Source organism: Podarcis bocagei (assembly GCF_964188305.1).
Source record: "Podarcis bocagei genome assembly, chromosome: 16".
NCBI lineage: Eukaryota > Metazoa > Chordata > Lepidosauria > Squamata > Lacertidae > Podarcis > Podarcis bocagei.
In genome coordinates this window covers 26,399,706-26,425,475 of record NC_138142.1, presented here as the reverse complement: position 1 = coordinate 26,425,475, position 25,770 = coordinate 26,399,706, and the positions used below count along the sequence as shown (strand labels likewise).

General features: G+C 48.4%; 1 protein-coding gene across 5 annotated transcripts in view; it reads right to left on the bottom strand.

Annotated features, from left to right (window-relative positions):
• Window positions 1-2,488: 2,488 nt before the first annotated feature.
• The window catches only part of MEF2D (myocyte enhancer factor 2D), a 143,143-nt gene continuing 119,861 nt past the window's right edge, over window positions 2,489-25,770 (bottom strand). For 4 of the 5 annotated variants that reach the window (XM_081175551.1, XM_081175553.1, XM_081175554.1 and 1 more), the window contains 7 exons: window positions 23,214-23,424; window positions 21,576-21,632; window positions 16,876-17,066; window positions 15,756-15,776; window positions 11,314-11,443; window positions 6,059-6,293; window positions 2,489-2,906 (listed from right to left, as the gene is read on the bottom strand). In XM_081175551.1, coding sequence (XP_081031677.1) covers window positions 2,579-2,906; window positions 6,059-6,293; window positions 11,314-11,443; window positions 15,756-15,776; window positions 16,876-17,066; window positions 21,576-21,632; window positions 23,214-23,424 — 1,173 coding nt within the window. In that variant the 3' untranslated portion in view covers window positions 2,489-2,578. The remainder of the gene's footprint in view (window positions 2,907-6,058; window positions 6,294-11,313; window positions 11,444-15,755; window positions 15,777-16,875; window positions 17,067-21,575; window positions 21,633-23,213; window positions 23,425-25,770) is intronic. The other variant, XM_081175555.1, reaches the window with a different exon arrangement.

The following is a 25,770-nucleotide window of genomic DNA, read 5'->3' as shown; positions in this document are numbered from 1 at the left end:
CTTTTTGCTGGTGCCAAATCATCTGACCCACCTGCCCTGGACTCTCAAGGCTCTATTTCATGAGGGATGCCCATCTTGTCCTGGAGCCAGGAGCCAAGACAGGGACTAGCAAAGTGAGTTTGCAAAAGCTGGAATGCTCTGGGACATGTATAGTTAACATGGTGCCCTCTAGATGTTGCATACTACGGTTCCCATCACTATTGGCTGTGGGGACTGGGGTCAATGGGAGTTGTAGTCCAAAGCATCCAGAAGGCAACAGGTTGACTACCCCTCCTCCTCGTAAGAGGACAACCATGCGATCCTAGATGTCCACAGAGTCCAATAAGAATTGCTCCCAGGATTGCTGCTGGAAAGATGGGCATGGACTGTTCTGTGCAGCTACTCAGATCAAAGAGAAAGGGGAAGCCTACAAGTGTTTGATTCCCTTATGAATTAATTGAAGTGGGGCCCTTTGATGTGCTTCCTAATCAACACAGCCAGGGATATCTTCTTGAGAGCCTTTTCACCCAGCAGGTTCCTTAAAAAAACCACAACCCATAAAAATCAGGGTTACCCCATTCACAGCCACGTTTACTCAGATGTGAGCCCTGTTGAATTCAGTGAGACTTGTTCCCAGGTAAGTGAGGTGAGGATTGCAGCCTTAGTCAGGCAATTGGTTAAGTTAACCCATTCAAAAACATTTTAAGTGACTTTATAAAAACCTTGCCCCCTCTATTGCCTGGGCACCGATTATTTAAATAAATACATATTAAACAAAAGCAAAAAAACTGCCCATGGTCCTTCTCAGAGGCTGCATACTCAGTCCAAGTGAGTTGTATTTTTTCCTTTCCTCCAAAATGATTCTTTTCTCTCCTACTTCAGTTTATGCATATTTACTTGATGGCTGGATCAGCCAAAACCTGTTCAAGTAATTGCCTAAGATTTCAGCCTAGTAAAAAGGGGGAAGGATGCACTGAGGGTGTGTAGGTATTGGGGGGGGAGGCAAGCACCCTGATGGGAACTGTGGTTGCGAGTGAACATGTGATGGCAAGTGTGAAGAGGCCCCAACAAGCCCCCCTGAAGCAGAGCTCCTTGTGATGCAGGACAGCGGATGGCCCATGCCTGGCATCACCACCCTCTAGATTGCAAGTTGCCCCATTTTTAACCTGACCCTCAAGAGGACTTCTCAGGGTGTGCTGCCTTGCAGAGAAGGCAGCACACACCATGGGCACACCCTGAAGCAATAATGGAAAGTCGTGACCACATCAACTCAGGGAAAGCTTTCTAGAATGGAAGGACCACCTTCCTTGACTGTTCCCCATCTGTGGATGTTCACGCACCCCAGCTCAGTGGCTGCCCCGGTTTACCCACTTCCACTGTTCCTTTGTCCCTGCCAGAGGGACAATTCCCAGCTGCCAACCTTGGGGCGCCACACAAGAGAAAAGGAGCCCAGCATGACTGGGAGCATTAAGCCATCATGTCGGATGCATCCATCAGTGCAAGGGCAGTGACATCAACGCAAACGAGCGAAGAACCCTACTGACGTCTGGGTAGCCGCAAAGAGGTCCAATCCTGTGGGCGGGTGGTATCCCAGGGGGCCAAACAGACTGGAGAAGGAGAGTTCATGCCCCTTTTCCTCGGAGCTGTCCCTTTTTGGAGCGCTATGGACAAAGAGTGCCTCTTGTTCTCCCTCCAGAAAAAAACCCTGCATCCCAGATTATCAAAAGTTTGGGAAACACTGGATTAGAGATTCAGCTCTCTTAAAGCTATTGCATTTCTCCAGCCTTCGTTTACCTGGATAAACTAATTTCTTTTTTAAAAAAACAACAACGAAAAACAAAGCAAAACGAAACACACAACCATGTCTCCGTACAAGACATCGTCAGGCGAGATTCGAAACAGGTGTCTCCAATCTCCACCATCCTTCTGCCAAGTTGTGCCAAACTAGAAGCTGCCCCCCACCTTAAAGCTAATGTTCCTTGAGCTGCCTATTGCCCCTGCCACCCAAAGCCTGCAAACAGACACGCTTCCTCCTAGCTCTTTGTAACGACTCTGACTTTCCAAAGGCACTCTTCTCTCTCTCGTCTCTATGTTAGGACCAGCCATAGACAAATAAATGGCAGTCTGCCAAGCCTCGCCCCATCTGCCACCCAAGATACCCCACCCTTCCCACCCCCTCCCACCCTAGACGTTTCCGTTCACCAGCCTCGGCCTAGCCCAGGGCTGGCATTCGCACGAGGGGCTGTGTCAGGTGGGACCCAGGGCCGGGAGAGAATTTGGTGACCAGTGAGGGGGTTTATATAGTCAGACTTCTGAGTGGCTCTCAAAACGGTCCTCAAGAGCCTTTTTTTTTTTTAAAATGTACTGCATAATGTCGCTAGAACGGACGCCTACAAAATCCTAAAGCTATTTCTCAGGCAGTTTATAATAAGCCCCCCTCCCACCCACCCGGCCCACCCTGTGCCTCCCCCCTCCCACACCTCCCCTCCTCGTCCCACCCCCACCTCCCCAACCACTGCCTCCCCCGCCCCCCAAGACACACACGCAGGAGAGCGGAAACCAGCTCTGATGGAGGGCGCTGGGCCACCGGGGGAGGCAGTTATGTCACCCAAGCGTCCAACCGCATGCGCTTCACGGACGGGTTCTCCCCCTCGGCCTCGGCGGTGGGTCTCAGGAGGCCGAGAGAGGAGCCAAAGTCGGCCCGGGACTGATCTTCCCGCTCGTTGCCCTCGTAGGAGCTGGCGTTGCTGCTGAGGCTGTCGACGGGTGAACGTCCCGTAGGCTCATGCCGGGCCTGGTGAGGGAAGGAGGAGAGCGGGGTGGCCGTGTTGCGTTCCCGGTTGGGTGAGACAGGCTCAGACTTGATACTGATGTTGGGGTTGGTGTTGACGGTCAAGGTGCTGGCGTGGGACAGGTGGGTTCCTTGTCTGCAAGGGGGGGGGGAGAGAGACAGGCACACAGGGGCTCATTTATTTATCCAGCATATGTTTCGGAAACGGGACTGTCCACCTGTTCTCTGTTGGCAGCTCCCAACAAAAAATAGTAAAAGCACAATACAACATCATACACACACATAAAAAGTTGAAGGTTCCTGAGACGGAGGAGGTAGTTTTCATCTATGGGCGCCATTTTGAATCAAGATGGCGGAACGAACCATTCCAAACTTCACTGATTTGGAAATAAGAGACCTGGGAGGCCAGGACCTGAGATTTCCTAGTTTGATTTCACACCTTTTCCTGCATGCCCCAAGGCTGGGACCACCTATAGGGGGAGTGTGGGCCTTTGGGGTTGATTTGCAAGGGGCAGCTTCAAAAAAGAAAAGATAGGGTGGGAAACCCACAGCGAGCAGTTTTACAGAGAAGTGCATTTAAAAAGGAGAGTGAAGGGAAAAAAGAGCAACTGAGTGAGAACTGCAAGCCTGAGTACGGAAAGAGCTAGAGGCTGACTGAGAAATTATTTGGGGGAGGGGCACACAGCAGCAGAAGAAAAGCACATGAAAAAACATATTTTCTTCTTTTGGACTTATTTTAGAATTCCGCTGGCCCTGCCTACTACCAGGTGTGGTGAACACTAACATGTAACGCTATGCTTTGGTTTAGTGTTACACGCAGGTCCCGCTATCCAAATGCTTGTTATACAAAAACTGACTTATCCAAACATGAGGAATTAGTACCCACACCTCGCTATACACACCGCAGACTCAGACAGCCAAACAGCTGGACCTGCATGTAGGACTGTAAACAAATAAGCAGCCTTAAACAACCCGTATTTTTTGTGGTTTGTGGCAGTCATTTTGCCAGAAACCATGGTAGAAGGGAGGGAGGGAGGGGAAGAGGAAGGAGGAGAGAGCATTTTTTCCTATTCCTTATTCGCCCTTTTGCAAGGTTTTGGAGGGTTTCCCCAAGTTTTTTCATTATTCTGGGGGTTGAAATTCCGTGGTCGGGAACGCATTAGAAATCTCTCTATAGGAATCAATCGAAATCGTCGTTATGCAAATGCTTGCTTAACAAACAATATCCTGAGAATGCATTGTGTTTGGATAGTAAGACCTGCAAGTGAGACCAGAGATGTCCACATCAATTTCCTGGAGCCAACAAGGGATTCTCAATGTCTTAGCGTATATACTTTTTAATTTGGCATTCTTATGATCTCTTCAGCTGCAGGTTATTTTATATGTCTGGTGTACTCTCTCTATAAATTTGCAAGGAGAAACAAATGCAAAGCAGGTGATATAGCACTGAGCTGTGGCCTTGAAAATGTCAGCATTCAGAGAGTTGCCTTCAACTGCATCGGGCCCTGGGTCCATCTAGCTCTGGATTCTTGGGGCTCTCCAAGGGGTCCTTTGCCTAGAACTGAGGTCCCTTTTGTTGGGAGATACCAGCAAGGGAACCTGGGACCTTCTGCAGGCAGAGACTGTCCTCTGCTGCTGAGCTCTGGGCTTTGCAAATGAGCTGCAGAGCTCCTGGGGCAAAAGAGGCGCCTCTTCCATTAGATTCAGTCAACACAGAGTCATTTGGTTGGCCTTGCTTATGTAACCAACCACCCCTTGGCCTCTCGCAGGTCGGAAGTTGAGACAGTGACCGGTTGGGTTGTTTGCTCCAGTGACAGATTCATGTCAGTTCCCCCAAGCCGCCCGTCAAGAAATTTCTGCCAGCAGCACAACATGTGACTGAGGAGAGATCATGGCTGAAGGATGCTCTGGGACAGAAAGCAGAGCTCAGCACTGACATTTTTTGGTAACTGTAGGCCAGGATGTAGTTTCTGCCCTGCCCCACAAAAAAGCCTAGTTCTTCAAGCAAGCAATTGCAAAATCTGTGTTCCAATTAGATCACCTAGCTTTGGATCACAGTCTTGCAAGTGGTGGGAATGTTCTGACCCACGTTCCACCTCATGGTAGTATTGCTTGGGCTCAGCCACCCTCTACACATGCACACACCATCCAATTTGCTGACATGGCACACACCAATCTTGTTTGACTCAAACACTGCACACTGGGGAGAAATTCAGAGGTTTTATGGTAAGTGGGGAGCTTTGAGGGCAGAGCTGCATATGCACTCAAAAAGCAAGACAGAATTCTACATTCTGAATTCTGCTGACCTGACTGAATTGTCCATGAGAAGAGAAGACTCCCTGGAAAAGACCCTGATGTTGGGAAAGATTGAGGGCACAAGGAGAAGGGGACGACAGAGAACGAGATGGTTGGACAGTGTTCTCGAAGCCACAAACATGAGTCTGACCAAACTGCGGGAGGCAGTGGAAGACAGGAGTGCCTGACGTGCTCTGGTCCATGGGGTCACGAAGAGTCGGACACAACTAAACGACTAAACAACAACAAGCCTGAATTGTGGCAATTTGCCTCTATTTGTGCATCACTTATGCTAGAATGGCAAAATGTGTTGTAAGAGGGCTGAAGCTTTGCCCCAACCTTATCTGCTATGTCCCTCTTCAGGCATACTCCATATGTTTTGGATCACAAATCCCATCAGCCCCAGCCAGTATGGCCGGATGATGCTGTGGCTGAGGGGAACTGTAGTCCAAAACACAGAGGGCACCAGGTTGGGGATGTCCTGTTAAAAAGTTATCTGTTTCCACGTGATGTTTGCAATTCACTGGAATAATTTAGCATCCTTCCTCCTCCTGTGACTTTCCTTACCTGTTTCCTCACATCTCTCAGGACAAGATGCTATCGATTCTATGCCCAGCAGTGGAAAGGCAGGGAGGAGATGAGATGGCAGCAAAAGCATGCATGAAGAAAGCAAGGTCTCAAAGGAAAATCTCAAAGGGGCAGAGAGGATAGTTTATCTCAGGGACGGGGAACCTCAGGCCTAGAGGTCAAATGCAGCCTTCCTGGTCTTGTCTCTCCAACCCTTTAGACTCTCTAAGGAAGGGAAAGAAAGACATTGAGTCCTCCGCGCCTGCATGTTTGGTGAGGGTGTGTGCTGAATGTGCGTGTATGGTGATTGTGCGTAGCCTATATGCACACTCTGTTATCTGTTTGCACACATGTAGCGTATACACATTGGCCATGCCACTATTCTGCCCTATTTTGCAATGGGGTGGATTACTGCAATGCACTTACATTAAGTTACTTAGTGATACAGGAACCAGATGCTGTTGCTGTTGCTGCTGCTGTTGCTGCTGCTGCTGCTGTTGTTGCTGCTGTTGCTGCTGCTGCTGCTGTTGTTGCTGCTGCTGCTGCTGCTGCTGCTGTTGCTGCTGCTGCTGTTGCCAAGCAGAAATGTTGCTCAGAGACAGACCAGTGGGTGAACTGAACGACGAGAGGGATGAGAGATCCGCGCTGGTCAACTGGTAGTCTGAAATGAAAAGGGGGACAAGGTTTCAGCAGCCGAAGACACACCAGTAGGGCCTTTGAAAGCAGTTTCCCCTAGTATGATGTATTCCTATAGAATCGTAGAGTTGGAAGGGACCCAAGGATCATCTAGTCCAACCCCCTGAAATGCAGGGATCGCAATATTTTCTTGCAGGTTATTTTCATGAATATACACGTTTTTGTGCAGTCCTTCCCCAAAAGAACACATTTTTGAACACTTTTTCCATTTACAAAACTGCACTGCAAGATTCAGAAGAGTGCAAATTTCAAAGGACAGTGGCATTTTGGTTGGCAAGTTGTTTCAAGAAAGGGAAATTCAGTAGGTTCCCATTAAAATGCCAACAGAGCAAGTCTCTGATCCCTCCAGACCAGCCTCAGACACACCGGCATTTGGAAAAGGGGCCCCTTGGAAGGCAAGGGTGTCCCAAACCCCGCGCCAAAAAACACCCAGACATTGTACTGACAGTGAGCCTGTTAAGTGTACCAGAAGCCCAGTTCATCAGATCTAGCAAATGCAAATACACACACTGCTGAAGGGAAGGCACGAGCAAGGTTTATAAAATTACCTACCACAAGATGGCACCCTATGCACATGCCCATTGCTAACATTAGAATGGAAAAATAGACACACTTTGCTTAAGGTTGAGAGGGGAGGGAGGGGGGCTGCTGAGGACCTGGTCATGTGACCATCTGGATGCAGGATTGCTGCCAAAGAAGCCTGCATATCACAGTTCCCCCCTCCAGCTGTGATGACGAGGGGGGTCATGTGCAGAGGACAACGTATCCATGAACAAGGTAAGAAGCTGCCCTGCTGTTGGTTCAGATCGAGGCTTTCTCAAGTCCAGCGTTTGTCTTCTGTGAGCAGCCAACTGCCCCTGGCAGCTTCACAAGCAGAGTATGTGCAGGAATCCATTTTCAGGGAACATTTAGGAGTATTAGCAATTGCGTTTCCCAACCTGCTCTAAAAGCAACACAGCTGGATCACGACGGGCTGAAGAGCAGCACACTGTATGCACTCTATGAGCATTTTGTCACAGTCGCCTGCGACCACAGACAAGCCCAATGAGTCAAAATGTTCCTTGAGGTCTAGTAGTGACATGGCTCCCATCAAACAAAAGGTAGGAAGTATTAACTGCAAGATTATGCAGCACAGGAAGTGTATTTTAAATTGCAAATTCGTTCATTGCATTTATATATAACCAGCCACACCTCACTTGGAATATAACAAAGAGTGAGAGTTGGCAGGTTGGTTTGGTTATGAGATGCAGTTGAACCTCTGCCATTAATCAGTTGCTTAAACACAGAGGAAGAATGGATACTTTGTCTACTAAACAGATACGCTTGGAGGATACAGATCTACAGCTACAAACAATACGCAAATAAGAAAGTTCTGTTGGTGGTCGTGTTAAAAGTAGCAGAGTGTGCAGCAGTAGCCTGCAGAGATTTTATAAGAACAAAAAGAGATAAAGAGGGGAGTGCAAGAACAACTGCCCCAACGTGTTGCCCTCCAGGTGTTTTGCACTACAACTCCCATCAGCCCCAGTCATTATGACCAGGCTTCCATCCAGTAGCAGCATCATATGGCTGGGACTGATGAGAGTCGGGCGTCCAAAGCAGCTGTGCCGGCTGGAATTGATGGGAGTGTTCTGGTCCAAAGCGACTAGCAGGTTGACAAAGGCAACTTGGACAACAGGGGAGGGGATAAAGGTAAGAAAGGATGAAGGTGGGGAGTTTAGTTACAGAATTAGGTAGATGCTGGGGAAAAAGCTGGTTGATACAGTGGGTTATTTATTTATTTTAAATAAATTGTGCACTTCATATACACCATGGACTGTGGTTCCTGGCTCATTTCCGGGGCCAATTCAATACACTCATGTAAGTGTTTAAAGCCCTAAATATCAGCAAGACCTCCTTCTCTCCAAATCCTCTAGGGTGCTACGGTCAGTGGGTGGGGGGCCTTGGTTGTTCTACTGCCCTTAAGATGTTAAGGGTAGAGATGACCTGGGAGATGGCTGTCTCTGTAGCAGCGCCTAAGATCTGGAACTCCCCCCCGGGGTGAGCCTGACACCTTCACTTAACAGCTTCCATTGAATGCTGAAGACACCCCTGAGAGGTTTTATTTCTAGACTCCGCCTTATTTCTGTGGCTGTAAGTAAACTTGTTTTTTTTATGTTGTGTTTTAATATCGTAACCCACCCTGGGACTTTAGGGTGAAGGGCAGGCAATGAATTATCACACTCTTCAGCATCATCACCGCTGGCATGTCTAGGTTGGGCTGGCCAAACCATGGGCAGCCACTGCCAGTCAGTGTAGGCAATATAACAACAAATGGCACAACCCACACAGTTCAACAGGACAGGACTGAAAAGTGTGCTAACTATCTCACATGAAAATCAAGGAGAGTTATCAAGGCTGAACAGGCCAAGGTTGCCTGAGAACACACCATCCTGAATCGCCAAGACAATAAACAGAAAACTGCAGTGCTCGGGGCTGGGGAAACAATAAGGTTTGGGCCTGTTTTTCAGCATGATTTATTTTTCACACTAAATGCCACCCCCCACCCCCAGTGCTTTGGGGTGGGAAGAGGCACCAGCGCTTCTTAGACCTGCTGTTGTAATTCCGCTTCATGTTGGTTTCAACACCCAAAGTTTATAGAAATTAAAAAAGCTTTTTGTGCTTTGAAAAACAGGTCTCTGTCTTCCTTGTGTGAAACTCCCATGACAAGGAGAGGAGGGGAACCCTCTTGGGGTTGCAATCAAACCCCAAAAGACAATGCCTCAAATATTTGAACAAGGGGAAAATTCACTTGCCTCTCAAGGAGCTGTCAAGCTCCCATCAGGATTCCCTAGAGGCAGTTCTGCTGAGATGCCTTTCTGGGTGTGATGTGAACACAATGCAACTTGAATGTCGGGTGTCCCGTCCTGTCCTGTCTGTCTGTCCGTCCATCCCCCCACCCGTCTGCTTGGCTGCACTGTCCCATTCTTGCTTAGGGTGTCTGCAGTTTCTGTCACCCCTCCCCTCCTCAGCTGTCAAAACTGCTTGAGAGCAAAGCGTGAACAGCTGCCAAAGCCTTTGCTGGGAAATTCTGAGGTGACCTGCCTGCCACCCACCCCGCCCGGACAATAGGGTGCAATAGGGTGGATGGGATCTGCGAGATTCTCTTCCACAGCAAGGATCAGCGAGATGGGAGGGAGCACCTTCTGCGCTTGAAAAGGCAACAGAAGCAAAGCAGGAGTTAGTGTGTCGAAGACAGGAAAGGGGGCCATCCAATTTTACTTCTGAAGAATCTCAGCTGCCTTCTGTTTTTCAAAATCAGGTTTTTGAAGGTATGCTCATCAGTTGCTGAGCAAACAAGGCCTGCTGATGTCTCAGAACGCAGAGAGGTGGCTGTGGATGGTTTCTAGTTGCTCTGAGGGTCAGGTTTCGATGCTCTGCATCACACTAGGCATCTTATCCACCTCTGCCTGCCAGCCCATCAGAGGAGAAGGGCCAGCATGGGCAACGGAGAGAGAGAACAGCCGACTGTCTTAAAGCAAACACCCTGCATTGCAAACTATAACCAAGGCACACATGTGTTCCTATATGAATGTTATCAGCCATGCAGAGAAAAAGAGAGAGAAAAGCTTGAAGCAACAACCAGAGAAAATGGCAGTATTCACCAGCATGCTGTTCTCCAGATGTTTGGGATGACAAACACCCAGGCAGCCCAGCTGCTTTGGACTACAACTCCCATCAGCCCGAGGCAGCATGGCGGTTCTGGGCTCCTGGCTGAGGCTAATGGGAGTCGTAGTCCGAATCAACTGGAGAGCTCCAAGTTGGTGAAGGCTGCAGTACCATAATAGAAACAGCAGCCACTTTGGAGAAAGGAGCTCTTGGGCTTGGGTGTCAGCTTCTAGGCACCCATTTTGGCTAGCAGGCTATGGCCAACGCTGAGCTTTAGCCCCATAATTATAATGTTTCAAAGGGGCGTCTCTATTTGCAATTTACCGAGCCCCACGGCCCAACTGCTCTCACACACCTCAGGATGATTTGCTGTCACCCCGAGAAAGGCATCGCTTTCTGAGCAGACAGGTGTCAGCTCCGTCTGCTAATTAAGATGGGTGTGTTTGACCTCGCACCTCATTCCATTCCTCAGCATCAGAGCTGCTCCTTAGGACCGGCTACCTCTCATTTTCTGCGTCAGCTTCAGGCTTCTAGTCCTGGTTTCTGAAACCATCCCCTCGAACCCCACAATCATGCAAGAACGCTGCAACATAGGAAGCTGCCCTATTGTACTGAGTCAGCTAATTGGGTCCACCTAGCTCACTACTGTCTGTGCTGACTGGCAGTGGCTCTTCAGAGGTCTCAGGTACGAGTCTCTCTCTCCCAGTCCTGCCCAGAGAGCCCAGGGATTGAACCTGGGACCTTCTGCATGCAAAACACCTGCTCTGCCACTGAGCTATGGTCCAAAATACAACAGGGTTCTCGTCCACATAGTTCTCTCCACTGAGCAGTTACTTTTCCTGTCCCACTGCTTTTCACTTGTAAAGAAAATAGGTCAAATTAAACCAGCTTTTGCCAACCTGGTCCCTGGCAGATGATGATGATGATGGTGATGATGATTGGACTACAACTCCCATCAGCTTCAGCGAGCACAACTGTGCTCCCATCAATTTGCTGGCTGGGGCTGAAGGGGTTTGTAGTCCAGAACATCTGGGAAGCATCAGGTTGATAAAGGGTGGTTTAGATCTATAACTAAGGACCAGAGAGAGGCAGCTAGTGGCTATGGGCTTCCTCTGCTTGGCTGCAGCACCTTCCAGCTTGCTCTGTCTGCCTCGAGGGTGGCAGGATCTCCAGATGTTCATCACACAGTCTGGCTTGCACACCGTGAACACAACACACAGCTAGCCCCTCGCCAAGTGGGTTGCCGTCTGCTTTCTGCAGGACTGCTTTGGAAGCAGAAGGGTGTGCAGGAGAGTTCCCTCCCACTGTGTTTCACGCGCGGGCATATGCGGCAGGCTCACCTGTGTTGTACGCTGTCGGCATTGCTGAGAAGGGCAAGCCTTGGGTCAGGAGGCTTGGAGTCGCCACCGAAACAACCGGTGTGGTCAGAGAATGAGTCGCCTGGGAGACCATCAGCCTCTGTGTGTTTTGCTGGGAAAAGGAAGAAGAGGGAAAGAGAGAGAGGGAGAGAGAAAGAGAAAGGAGGTCAAAATCTACGGAAGGAGGCAATATACGCTTGGAGGCAAAGCAACACAGCCACTTTAAGGAAGTGTTTGAAATGGGTATAACGTAGCAGAGGTACAGGCCAGGCCTGTGAAACCCTTTTGCTTTATTCAATCAATTTGAATATACTGGGTGGTGGAGCTGATGGGGTCTCTCTGGGGGCCACAGAAAAGCTCACTGGGGGCCTTATATGGCCTGAGGGTTGCAGGTTTGCCAGCCCTGCTTTTAATTTTGTTATTATTTAATTACATTTATATCCCACCTTTCCCCCCCAAAGAGCTCAAGGAGGAGTACACGGTTTTCTTCCTTCCTATTTTGTCCTCAGGACAACCCTGTGAGGTAGGCTAGGCCGAGAGACCCTGGCCCAAGGTCACCCAGTGAGCTTCATGGCTAAGTGGGAGATTCAAACCCTGATCTCTACCAGGTTCCAGTCCAACACTCTAACCATTACCCCACAGAAGTGACACAGGGACACAGGAAGCTGCCTTATCCTGAGTCAGACCCCCTGTCCCATCTAGCTCAGTATTGTCCACACTGACTGGCAGTGGCAAGTTTCAAGCAAGGGGTCTTCCCCAGCCCAACCTGGAAATGCCGAAATTGAACCTGGGACATTCTGCATGCAAGGCAGAAACTCTGCCACTGAGCTATGGCCCTTTTACTACTGGGGCTTTCAAGATGAAGGAAGAAGGTGCTGGCAGTGCTTGTGCCACCCTGAAGCACCCCTTGACTCCCAATTACAGAGTCAAGATGACGCTGAAGATAAGCATTAAGCCCCTGAGCTTGGAGGAGCCTGGCAAGGCACCTGCAGCTTACAATAGCCTGGGATGTGATCACTGACCCAATAGGCTTAGGGGTATTTAGAACAAATTCCCTCGTGGTGCAGCTGCGGGGATTTCCCCTGCCCTCTTCTTTGCTCAGAAGGTCGTATCAGGTCCTTCAAGTGGGAGGCAGAGGTGGGGAGGAATGGGGAGATGGCAGGCAGGCTCTTTTAAGATTCATAGCAGAACATATGGAGAGACTGGCTACCACGGCTGACGGAGTCAAAGCATTTCTATCTGGCCCTGCAGCTTACATATCAACAAAAATAAACACAGTCCCTCCCTCTCAGGCTTACAATCTAAGAAGACACCACACAAAAGGGGGGAAAAAGTGATGAGGAGGGAAGAGGAAAACAAACAAACCCAGGCAACGAAACAGAACCCTGTTCACAAGGTTCTTGTAACAACCAGCTGGGATGGGAATGACCTGCTCACTGTTCAAAAATCAGGCCTTACCAGGATCTGCTGAGAAACAGATGCAACTTTCTTGGAAGTGGCTGTAATATCGCTGGAAATTATCTAGCTGGAATCTGCTGGCCTGATGGCCACTCCTGCCAAAGGCCTACCTAGACCAGCTTCCTCTTTCCCGAGGTGGTCAGGTGGATTCGTCCAAGAAGCCCACAAGCCAAAAGTTGCAAGGAACACCACCCTCCCCAAAGGGCACTGAAGGGTAGAAGGAGTCCCCACTGGCCCCATCAGGCCTCCACGAGAGCCTCAACCTAGGAACTGCCACATTTCCTAAGGGATACCCCTGAATGTCAACAAAGGAAGAACCGGAACAAGAGGCAGTTTATCCCACCACCTTGGCCACATCGTGAATAGGAAGTAGGATTAATAACAATATTAGGAACAATAAATATAATAATAATAACCTGGGATAGCTCAGTCGGTAGAGCATGAGACTCTTAATTTCAGGGTTGTGGGTTTGAGCCCCATATTGGGTGAAAGATTCCTGCATTGCAGGGGGTTAGACTAGATGACCCTCAGGTCCCTTCCAGCTCTACAATTCTAATAATAGGAATTCCTACAGGGCCAACTCCTTTCAGCCCCCTGGGGGTTGTTTTGTACTGCATCCCCAATGCTATTCAACATCCACACAAGGCCTCTGGGATGGGTCATTAAGAGATCTGGAGCACAGCATCATGAGTAAGCTGATGACACACAGCTCTATTTCTCTGTAACACCTGAACCAGGATGTGCTGAGCCAGTCCTGAACCAGTGCCTGAGCTGGATGAAAGCCAATAAACTTGAAATTGAATCTCGGCAAAGCAGAGGCCCTGGGGTGGGAGTGGTGAGTTGCCTGTTCTGGATTGGGTTGCACTCCCTCTAGAAGAACAAGTGTGTAGTCTTGGGGTCCTTCTTGACCCAAGTGGTCACTGAAGCAGTGCCCTGGAGTGTTTTTCACCAGCTTCGGCTGGTGCACCAGTTACAGCCATTCCTGGGCAGGGATAGCTTGGCATCAGCGTTCCATGGACCAGTAACCTCAGGACTTGATTCCTGCAATGTGCTTTACGTGGGGCTGACCTTGAATTTGGTCCAGAAGATGAAGCTAGGGCAGAACACGGCTGCACAGTTGCTCTCTGGAGCAAACTATCACCAACATGTGACACGGCTGTAGAAAGAATTGCACTGGCTGCCAGTCTGCTACCAGCCCCTTAGGATTATGGACCTGGGTATCTGAAAAGCTGTCTCTCCTACTGCATCCCACCCTGGGTCATGTAGACCTGCCCCTGCGGTAAGGCATGCTGTGGCTCAAGCCATGTGCTCTCAGCATTGTGGCACCAGTTCTCAGGAATGCTCCCTCTTTAGAAGCAGAGCAAGCACCAGCATAATTTTTGGCATTTGTCAAAAGATCTTTCTCTTTGCCTGTGCCTTCCCAAATTAGTCTATTTTATTTCTGCTGCAGGTTTATTTTTCTACATTCTTCTAGGTTTTTATGTTTTAATACTGTTTTTAGGATCTGTATTGTCTGTATATGTTTTATTTCTATACATTCTCTACCTCACATGCAACACGCACACATACACTTCATTAAAATAATAAGAATAAGCTTTATGGACTTGCTCAGTCTGCAATGCATTTCCCCCCTATAAGTTGTTGAGCTCTAGATTTCAGAGTCCACTTTTGGTTGCAAAACACAAGTCACGCGGTCATGAACACAAGCAGGATGTAATTCAGGTGGGAAAAGAAACCTGGATAGGGGGAAAGAAGAAAGTGGGGGGCAGAGCAGCAGCCAGACAGAGCATGCAGATGAACACAAAGGCAAGGCACTCCCTTTGCCCATGCAATCTGGGGAGTTAAGTATTGATCAGGGGACTGCGCTTCCATCCGAGGCTCACTTATAAGCGAATCCTAATTTTATTGCATTTATATGATGCTTCTTTGGGGTGTTTTCCTTTTTCAACTGTTTGATTGTTATCTCTTTGTTGATAAGATTTTATTATGCCCGCTTGCTTTTAAGTGTGATCTTTTGGGGGTACTTTTATCGTTTTATGTAAACTGCTTCAGAAGTTTGCTTGTTTTTATTCAGCAGAATATAAATCCCACTGGACAAGTAAACAAATGGGGTCAGCCTGATCCCCAGGGATATCTGGGTGGCTGTTCGAGGCAGAATGTGAGAGAGAACAAATAAAAGTAGCTCATGAAGCTGCCAGCCTCACCACGGGGACTCACTTGACTGCCAAACAGGCAACTTCGCACTGTTCTCTGGGTGCTGCTGTTGTCCAGGGTGAGGAGGGTGATGTGTGGGGAGAGAGGGCCTTCTCTGTTGTGGCACCCCACCTCCCTCAGCAGGCTCACCATTCCCCACCACCACCCCGGATTAGCTTTTGCCAACCTGGTGAGAACTCCCACAATCTGCAGGGAAATGCATCACATGCAGTGACAACGTTGAACAGGGGTAGGAGGAGGGCTGTTTGAAGGTAGCCCCTCAGCAGCAGAAAAGATGGGGCAGAGTACCCCACACAGAAAAGGCTGTTGTGCAGACAGCTGAAGGAATGAGGCAGAAGAGACCCATATCTAACGCCAGATGGGATGGACAAAGGGGGCCTTGCTTAAGCAGGCCCAGTGACAGCATGTGAGGGGGACACTTTCCATTCTCGCCTGGTTTAGAGTTGCAATTCCACCACTCCAGGACACAGGAGAGGCAACGTGCAGGCACACATACCCATTCAATGCAGCTGCTAAAGTCGTGCCAGCTGTTGGGAGGGCAGGCTGCCAGCCCACCTTCCTGGACCAATCAAGGCACCCTAGAAGAGGCCTGAAAGCAGACTGAGTTTCCTCTAGTAAGTCCCTACATTCCCCTGTCTCACAATTTCAAGACAATTATTCTTTTTAAAAAGGGAACAGAACCCAAAGACATACACACACACACACACACACACACACACACACACACAACACTTGCAAGCATGGAAACTCACCAGATCCAAGTGATCCTCTGTCTGGGGTGTGGAATAAAAATGAAACCAAAATGAAATTGTTACGTTTAATGCTTAATTTTGATGCCACTTTCAACACTAATTGAGTATCCTGTTCTCTATCACGCAGGGCAGACCAGAAGTTCAAGGGTCTGCTGTGTGATACTGGTTGGAAACATTGGGCGGGGGGGATGACGACAAGGGGACACCACAGAAAGAACAGGCTGTGCTTGGGAGTGCCAGATAATATCCAAGGTGGAAATGGCTACTAGCTAGGATGGCGATGATACAGCTCCACTGTCAGAGGCAGTATGCCTCTGAATGCAAGCTGATGAGAGTCACAAGTGTGGAGAGCAGAAAGGTATTTTCAGTTTCACACATGCTGGTGTCGTATATTTGGAATTCTCGCTGCAACATTTAATCAATTAATTGCTTAGATTAATAGATAATAAATCTTTCACTGCTTGTCACCAACTAATTGGCCATCAGGTTTTTAGAAAAATTAGAAACAGGCTCTTAATTTTTTTAATCAATCTATAGACAACTCAGTATGTATTTTAAAAATATCTAAGCAGTGTGTTTTTTATTTCAGAAGTTTTATTTGTTTTAGAAGTGGCATTCCGAGTGTGTGAGAGAGAAGAAGGGGCAGATTCATCATCTCTACACCAGGTAGCCAGTCTTCCTTTCTGATAAACACATTTATGCAGATGCAATTGATTAACCAACCCGGGATGGAATTCTGCTTGTTAGGCAATAATTCCCATTGAAATCAGAGGGAATGGCTTCTGCATAAACATGCTTAGAATTGTGCCATAACAGCCCTGCTTGATACACTTATCTGCAAGCACAGCTATGGGATTTTTGCAGCACCAGTCTAAACAGTTACAATCATCACGCTCTCAAGAGTGTATGTAGCATGGTCGAAAACGTCATGCGTTCTTGTGAAACACTGACAAAAAGATATCCTGAGGATTGTGGGAAGAGGTTTCCATGCAGACCAAAGTCAGGGCTGGTATTTCCTCCTTGGCTCAGCCTTTCAGTAAAATGGAGGGTGGTGGATCAGGCCCAGGAGCCTGCTGAAGTTGGAAACGCACAGGATTTCTCCACCCTAAGTTGGACTCACCAAATGATGCATGAGACCCTTTCCGCTCTGTGAGGTGATGACGCGCAAGTCCGGTTTGCGGTTGTTGGCAGCCAGCTGAGTGCCGTGGGAGGGTGGTGGTGGCGATTTTGCCGGGATGACCTTGCCTAGGCTGTTGCCATTGGACACGGGAAGGAGACCCGGGGAGGCTCTGGCGCTGACGTAACCATTCCCTGGAGAAAAAGGAGAGAGGGGGAAAAACAGATATTATTTTTCAAAGCATGGACAACGTTGGGAAATATCTTAAACTTGTCCCCATGCCCAAACATAAGTCAAAGTAAGTGTGCCTCAAGTAATCTCTATTTTCTCCCGGTTTACACAGGAAGCTGCCCTTTCCAAAGTCAGACTCTTGGTCCATTTAGTTCAGTATAGTCTACACTGACTGGCAGTGGCCCTCCAGGGTTTTAGGCTGGGGACATGGCCAGCTCTTCCTGGAGCTGCCAGGGCTGATGATGATAATTTATTACATGTCCTTCACCCTAAGGTCACAATGTGGGTTACAATATTAAAACACAATATTAAGGTAAAGGTAAAGGTACCCCTGCCCGAACGGGCCAGTCTTGACAGACTCTGGGGTTTGTGCGCCCATCTCACATCTATTGGCCGGGGGCCAGCGCTGTCCGGAGACACTTCCGGGTCACGTGGCCAGCGTGACAAAGCTGCATCTGGCGAGCCAGCGCAGCACACGGAACGCCGTTTACCTTCCCGCTGGTAAGCGGTCCCTATTTATCTACTTGCCCCCGGGGGTGCTTTCGAACTGCTAGGTTGGCAGGCGCTGGGACCGAGCAGCGGGAGCGGGAGCTGCAGTTTGCTAAGGACGCTGAGAGATGTGAGGAGACCCCCTGTTCTCCTCACAGAACTGCAGTTTCCAGAGTGGTGTAACAAACTGTCCCTCTTTGCAGGGAACTCTGGGAATTGTAGTTCTACGAGGGGAATTGGGGTCTCCTCACAACTTTCAGCACTCTTAACAAACTGCAGCAGACTGTGTGGCAAGGGGAGGCGGATACTGCTTTAACTTCACCTGAGATCCCTGAGTGCCGAGCCTTGGCCCTTCCCAAGACTCCTAGGCACGCTTGCTGTCCCTGTCAATCTTCTGCACACACAACGTCCTGCCTCCCCCTCCCCAAGCATCTCTCCTGTCTCCAAAGCAGCCCCCATGTCAGCTGCAATATTAGAAACAGTTTAAAACAATTTACAAACACAGAAATAAGGTGGGTCCCAAAACATACACATCAAGTGTAAAAAACCAGGGTAAAGAGATGTGTCTTCAGAATTTGTCAGATTCTGTATAATGAAGGGGGGGGGAGAGAGTTCCGCAACTTAGGGCTGCCACAGAGAAGGCCCTGTCCAAGGTTGCCACCACCCTCGAGCTTCTGAAGGAAGTGAACTAGCGAGAGGACCCCCTCTGCCGATCTTAGCACCCAAGAGGGTCTGCAGGAAGAAGGGGGTCTTTTGGGTGTTTGGGGCCTAAGCTGTACATTTCTTTAAACACTAATGTGAGCACCTTGAATTGGGCCCGTAACGAACTGGGAAGCATTGCAGCTGTTTTAAAACACGGGTTAAGTGAGATCAAAATGGAACCCTAGCCAATAATCTGGCTGCTGTGTTTCAATGTTACAATAAGGCTAGCAGGAGAAATCAAGGCAGGTCTCAGATCACCAACCCGCCTCCTGGCTTTGCGACTGGCACCAAGAGGAGGAACAAGAGGCTAGGAGAGGGCGGGTGGGGGAGGGGGGAATGTCAAGTCTCCCCACACCCCACAGGTCCTGAGAAAGTCCCAGGGCTTGGCGAGGTCTCTCTGAGGGCCTACCCCCTGGGCTCTCCTGCTTCCCTGCTCCTGTTTCCTGGAATGAGGGGAATGTTTGGGTGACGTCAATGATGACATTCACAGGGCCTGCCAAGTTACAAGCCGGAACAGCCGCGCACGGCAGCTGACATGGGGGCTGCTTTGGAGACAGGAGAGATGCTTGGGGAGGGGGAGGCAGGACGTTGTGTGTGCAGAAGATTGACAGGGACAGCAAGCGTGCCTAGGAGTCTTGGGAAGGGCCAAGGCTCGGCACTCAGGGATCTCAGGTGAAGTTAAAGCAGTATCCGCCTCCCCTTGCCACACAGTCTGCTGCAGTTTGTTAAGAGTGCTGAAAGTTGTGAGGAGACCCCAATTCCCCTCGTAGAACTACAATTCCCAGAGTTCCCTGCAAAGAGGGACAGTTTGTTACACCACTCTGGAAACTGCAGTTCTGTGAGGAGAACAGGGGGTCTCCTCACATCTCTCAGCGTCCTTAGCAAACTGCAGCTCCCAGAATTCTTGGGGGGGGGGGAGCCTTGATTGTTTAAAATGGTGTCATAGTGCTTTAACTGTGTGGTGTGAATGGGGCCTAAGAGGCATTCCCTCCTACGTAAGAAAGAAAAGGGGATACTTCTTTTAAGATGCTGCTGTTATTTATGGGTTTAAAATAAAATAAAATACAGTGGTACCTCAGGTTACATACGCTTCAGGTTACAGACTCAGTTAACCCAGAAATATTACCTCAGGTTAAGAACTTTGCTTCAGGATGAGAACAGAAACTGTGCAGCGGCGGCACAGCGGTAGCAGGAGGCCCCATTAGCTAAAGTGGTGCTTCAGGTTAAGAACAGTTTCAGGTTAAGAACAGACCTCCAGAATGAATTAAGTTCTTAACCCGAGGTACCACTGTAAAGTTTTTTATTTTCCAATGAGTCTGGTCTCTGAATAGTCAGCACACCTTTTTAAATTATCTTCAAAAAAGCACACCCAATTAAACACTGCAATTCTAAAACAAGCAGTAATTGCCTCTCCACCATGGGGATCTGTCTTTGAGGTTTGAGGCCTTCCATCCAGTCACAGCCTGAGCTTCTCATCAGCCCTTACTGTCATCCCTTCTCTCTACCGCCTTAGGCAGACCAGGCATATATCTATATGCGTTTCACTAGGATGTGTAAAATGTAAAGTTGTCATCACACAGCCCCCAATGGAGGATCTGTAGTGCCACCTCACAATCCTGGATTGGGATGAAGTCAGGATGGGGTTGGGGAGCAAGCTGAGCAAGGCTGGCAGCCCCATTATGTATGTATGACATGTGTATCCATATAAACACACATATATCCACCTTGCAATCTGCCTCCCCCACTGGATCCTAAGTGGGGCACCAAGGTGCAACAAAGGGGAGTGTTACCAGACTTGCCTTTAAAAGCAACGGAAGCAGACAGCCCTTGGGAGGGTGCAGCTTCCTCACCTTCCAGGGCTATCAAGGTGGGAGAAGCCGCACCTTCAGAAATTCTCTCTGCTACACAATTATTAAAGCCACGAGAGGCAGGACACCTTGATATATTTCATCTCAAGGCCAGGATGTCTCAATGTCCAATTAGAGCCATCCCTGCCCATTGCCATGCGACAATTAAACCAAACAAAGAGTCGTTTAAAAGGGATTCAGGCATGGTTTCTGAAGCCACCCAGAAGGGTTGTCATTTTAACAGGAGTTTTAAAACAAGGGCTGGTTTTGAAACTGACAAGGTCAAATAAAGTGATCCCAAGTGCAGCGCAGTCTCTAATTAAAACTGGCGCAGAAAGACTTGCTTGTCTGGACTCGGCCTGGTTTGGCCCTATAATGTGGGTTCCACCCCTTTCCCTCCTCTAAGGGCAGATTTCTGAAGTGGGTAATTATGTCAGCCTTGCAGATAAGTTTTTCAGAAAGTGTTTGCTAACCATTAGTCGAGCCACTGTTGCTTTGCCATATTTTTAAACTGTTATGTTATAGTTTTTAAATGATAATATATTGTGTGATTTATTTTGTTTAATTAACTGACATAATTACCTGATTTTGGGGTGGGGGACTCTTTTCTGGGCAACCTTCCAGAAGTCACAAGTCAGCGCTGGGCAGGACCAGAGGCAAAAGTGGATGGAGCCACTAATGCGAAGGTTACCTCTGTAGCATGGGCAAATTTCTACACACACAGTCCCAGCTCTCTGTTACATTCCTCTGACCAAACAAGCATCCATTCCAGCCAGACAAAAAAACTCAAGGAAGGTACAAAGCAGGGCTGGGGAGGGATGTGACCTGGAGAGAGTTCTGGGGGCCAGTGAGAGTGGTCTGGAGGGCCTGAGGTTGGGGCTCTCCAGGCCAAGCTTTCTCAAGGCCCACTTTGGGGAGCATAAGCAGCTGGCTCCTAGATGCTGACACTGAAATGCATCTCTGCATGACCAGCCCTGGGAGAAAACCATCAAGAGGCCTCCTTGACTCCACTGCCATCTACCCGCTTGTGATGTGAAATTTCTCAAGCTGCTCTGTGTCACCCACATAGATCAGCAGCTCCTTAGATCAACATGTGACCTTATGAGTCATTACACCCCAAACTGCATTAAGTTCTATTTTGGCTCTTTAAGCTTGGAGCTCCTTCCTCTATCACAAGGCCTGAAAGCTCTGCTGCTCCCTTATAGTCACAGCGCCCAGGATGCAGCTTGCACACTGACCCTGGGCTGAGTTTGCTGCGTGGGCCTCATCTACGTGGGACCCCCATTCCCAGTCACCCCCTTTCTTGTCCCTGTGCATGGAATGGCTCGGACCCAAGGCCAACAACCTTCCCACCACAATTCATCCAAGGGAAGGCTCTCCAGAACCCTTTTCCTGGCTGTTGGAACAACAAGCTTCCACTTCGCCTCTACTCACCTACTGGGCTCGGGCAGGCTCCATTTGTGTTGTTGAGGTCTCCTCCAAGCATTGCCCCTAAAGAGAAGAATATGGGCAAAGAGAGTTAGACTTGACGTTCCGCCACATTCCAACATGCTGATCCAGAGGAATGGAAGAAGAGCCTGCTGGATCAGGCCAAGGGCTCATCTAACCCAGCATCCTGTTCTCACAGTGACCACCCAGATGCCTGCTGAAAACCCACAAGAAAGATTCAAGAACAAGAGAACCCTCCCCTCCTGTGGTTTCCAGCAACTGGTATTAAGAATCATTACTGCCTCCTACTGTATGTATAGGCAGAGCATAGCCATCATGGCTTGCAGCCATTGATAGCCTTCTCTTAATTTATACAATCCTCTTTTGAAGCCATCCAGGTTGGTGGCCATCACTGCATCCTGTGAGAGTGAGTTCCATAGTTTAACAACAACAACAACAACCATCACTTTATTTGTACTCTGCCCATCTGACTGGGTTGCCCCAGCCACTTTGGGCGGCTTTCAACAGATATAAAAACCTTTTTAAAAATCAAACACTAAAAACTTCCCTATACAGGGCTTCCTTCAGATGTCTTCTAACAGCTGTATAGTTATTTATCTCTTTGACATCTGATGGGAAGGCAATCCACATGGTGGGCACCACTACCGAGAAGGCCCTCTGCCTGGTTCCCTATGCACTGTGTGAAGAAAGACTTCCTTGTCCTGAATCTTCCAGCATTCAGCTTCACTGGAAGTTCGTGAATTCAAGTGTTACAAGAGAGGGGAAGAACTTTTCTCTAGACACTTTCTACATGCCAGGCATAATTTTATAAACTTTTCAGTACCCATGTCACAGAATACAGTTGCTAGGAAACACAAGCAGGAGAGGGACATTGTTCTCATGTCCTACTTAAGAGAGACAGGATGCTGGACTAGGGAGTCCTTTAGTCTGATCCAGCAGCCAGGATCTTCCAATGTTCTCATCCATTTGTGAAACCAGATATGGATAATCTTTTTGGTCATTTACTATGGTCACAGATATATATGGAAGAAGTATCAAATAAAACACAAAACATGCTGACCCAACAACATTAATAAAATGCTGAAAAATAATAATTGAAATATTATATAATATGTTTTAACTGTTTTAAATTCTGAATTTTAAAATGTCGTAAAGTGCCCTGGGACCTGGTGATTTAAAAACAGCTAAAACATAGTATATTCATGAGAAGAGTGCAGGACCAGAAAACACACATCTCAGTTGTCACATACAATGTTGATGTCTTAAGCTGATCTAATGGTAATTGATTTTCAACGTTCTTAAATATAACTGCTTTTAGAATGTTTTTATCTGTTTTAAAATGTTTGCTTTGTTTTTGTTTTAAACGGTCCATGTTCTTTGCTGCCCTGGGTTTCTTGGGGAGGAAGGGAAGGCTTATAAATTCAAGAAATAATAAATAATAATTATCATCATCATCATCATCTGTGAAATATCTGGTACTTGTTTTATGAATGCAATTTAATTGATGTTCACCACCAATTGATGTTCACTACCATGATACCCCCCTCCCCACTTGCCACAGCCGCCAAAGAGTTCACGGTGCAGAAACTTTTGTAAATAAAACTAGATAAATGAAGAGCGAACCTGCGCTGGCTGGCCTCTGCGGGAGGCCCGGAGAGACTGTGTTTCGCTGGAGCGTTGGTTGCTGTGGTGAGAGGAGGCGCGGGTCAGTCAAGGAGGAGGTCACGAGGGACTGGGTCACTAAGGTGCCTCCTGGGTTGCTGAACTGCAGCGTGTTCTGGTTGGTCACTGGAACCGTAACAGGCATGGCAAAATTTGGAGCCGGAACTGCAGACTGAGGGGAGAGAGAGAGAAGCATGTTTAAAATAGGAAGCTGATAGGAAGGGGTTTTGGTGTTAGGTTTGGCAAGCAGCATTCACAAGCCCACAAGTGCATATTGGAGCCAAGGCTTCCAGCTGGATGCTTTCTGTTATCAGCCACTATCCCTGGACTGTTCCAGCAACAAAAACAGAGAACTTGCAAAGGCAGGTTTCACCAACCAGATGCCTGCCAGGCGTAATGGATGACATCTCCCATCAGCCCCACCCAGGGCTGATGGGAGATTTAGTCCAAAGCAGTTGGGGGTCACATTCACACCATACATTTAAAGCACCATGATAACACTTTAAAACGTAATGGCTTCCCCCCCAAAAAATTCTGGGAGTTGTAGTTTGTTATGGGTCCTGAGAGTTATTGGAGACCCTGATTTGCTTCACAGAATGACAATTCCCAGAGTTCCCTATGAAAAGGGATTGATTGTTCTGCCACGTCGTGATCCAACACGCTAAACACCACACCACACTGGTTGTCTTAAGAGGGAATGATCGTTAAACCAACCCTGGGAATTGTAGTTCTGGGAGGAGAAGTGCAGTCCCCTAACAACTCACCCTTAACAAACTGCAGTTCTCAGGATTCTTTGGGAGAAGACATGTTTCATGGTGCTTTAAATGTATGGTGTAAATGTTGCCCTTAAGAGCACCATAGGGGGTGCTGTATGTTATAGTAAATTATCATTTGTTTACCTGACATGTTTTGATTACAATCTTCACTGAGGGTACCATGAAACTCAGCAATGTTTTGATGGGTGCAGTTTCAAATGGACCCCCCACATCGTGTAATAGCACATGTAAAAAATATGGGGTGGGGCCAGGTTCTGCAGTGCCCCCAGCAAAGATGGTAACCAAAATATGTTGCCTGAAGGAACATCTGTTTAATAATGTAAGAAGAGCCTGCTGGATCAGGCCAATGGCCCATCTAGTCCAGCATCCTGTTCTCACGGCAAGCAACCAGATGCTTGTGGGAAACTCACAAGCAGGACTCGAGCACAAGCTCCCAGATCTCCCCACAACATCAGATTGCCACTTGAGGGTGAAATGAAACCAATGTGCTCAATTCGTGCCTGCCCCTTTCCCCACTTGTCCATAGGGGAGTTGAAAAGATGCTTAGTGTCATTGAAAGGAACAGGAATGGGCTTCCTAGATCAGGGGTGGGGAACACCAGCCTTATGGGATGGTGGTGGTACTCCAGGCATCCCCACTGGGCTCACGAGAATCTCCCCAGGATACACACTCTCTCCACCCCTGCGTCACGCCCTCCCCAAGTGCTTTTGCCTTGCCGGAGTATGTCCTTGAACTGTGAAAATGTGTCTTGCTGGCGTGGACAGAGGATGGAGAAATTGGCCTGTGTGGAAACCTCTGACTTTTGCATGACTATAGCCTACTGTGGAAAGATGAGAGTTGCATCCATCACACGGCTCATCTTTTGCCTCTGGCCCACCCACTTTTTGCTTCTGCCCATGCCCACCACTAGTATGCGGCCCCCAAAAGGTTGCCCATGACGGGATGTGGCCCTTGGGGTGAAAAAGATTGCCTGTCTATTTGTATCTTAGCCAGATACTACAGAAGTCGAAGAAAAGGGAAGATGAGAGAAAGGGAAGGAGGGTCTTATTTCAGAGCACAAGGTCAGAAAAGTGTGCCAAACAATGAGGATTCAGAAGCAACTGTTTTGGGATCATTACCTCGAGATCACAACTCCTGGCTTAGTGGGCAAGAAGTACCAGGAATTTTCAGACATGAGTCTCTGGGTTAAGGCCATAACTCATCAGCAAAGTATTTTTTTTAAAATCTCAGGTAGCAAAGAGGGGGAAAGACCTTGGAGAGGTCCTACCATCAGAGAAGACCAGACGTTAGCCACCTTGGTTACCTCCAGATGTTGGTGGACTACAACACCCATGAACCCCAGCCAGCACAGCTGTAGTCCAAAACCTCTGGAAGGGTGCCAGTGCGGTGAAGGCTGTAATAAACAGTGCCTTGCTTGGATAGACCAAAGGTCTCACCTTGCATTAGGCAACTTAATGTCGAGAGATCGCTCTCCTACGGAACGGCAACCAGAGAATCCCCCGAGTCTTTCTGCTCAGAAACCACATTTGACTTGCTCAAGAAAGTCCCAGACCTGGGTGGGGCAGGGCCTGGACCATCTCTCAGAAGTGCTTGGGGATTTATTTAGTCAGCCAGGTACAAATTTAGCCACACCAACAAGGCAAATTAAAATCCTGAGAATGCGGGAGCTGTTCTTGGGTTACAGGTTAGTTTGGCCAAGGATTTGGGGTTAGTTCTCATGAGAAGCACATGCTGAACCCAAA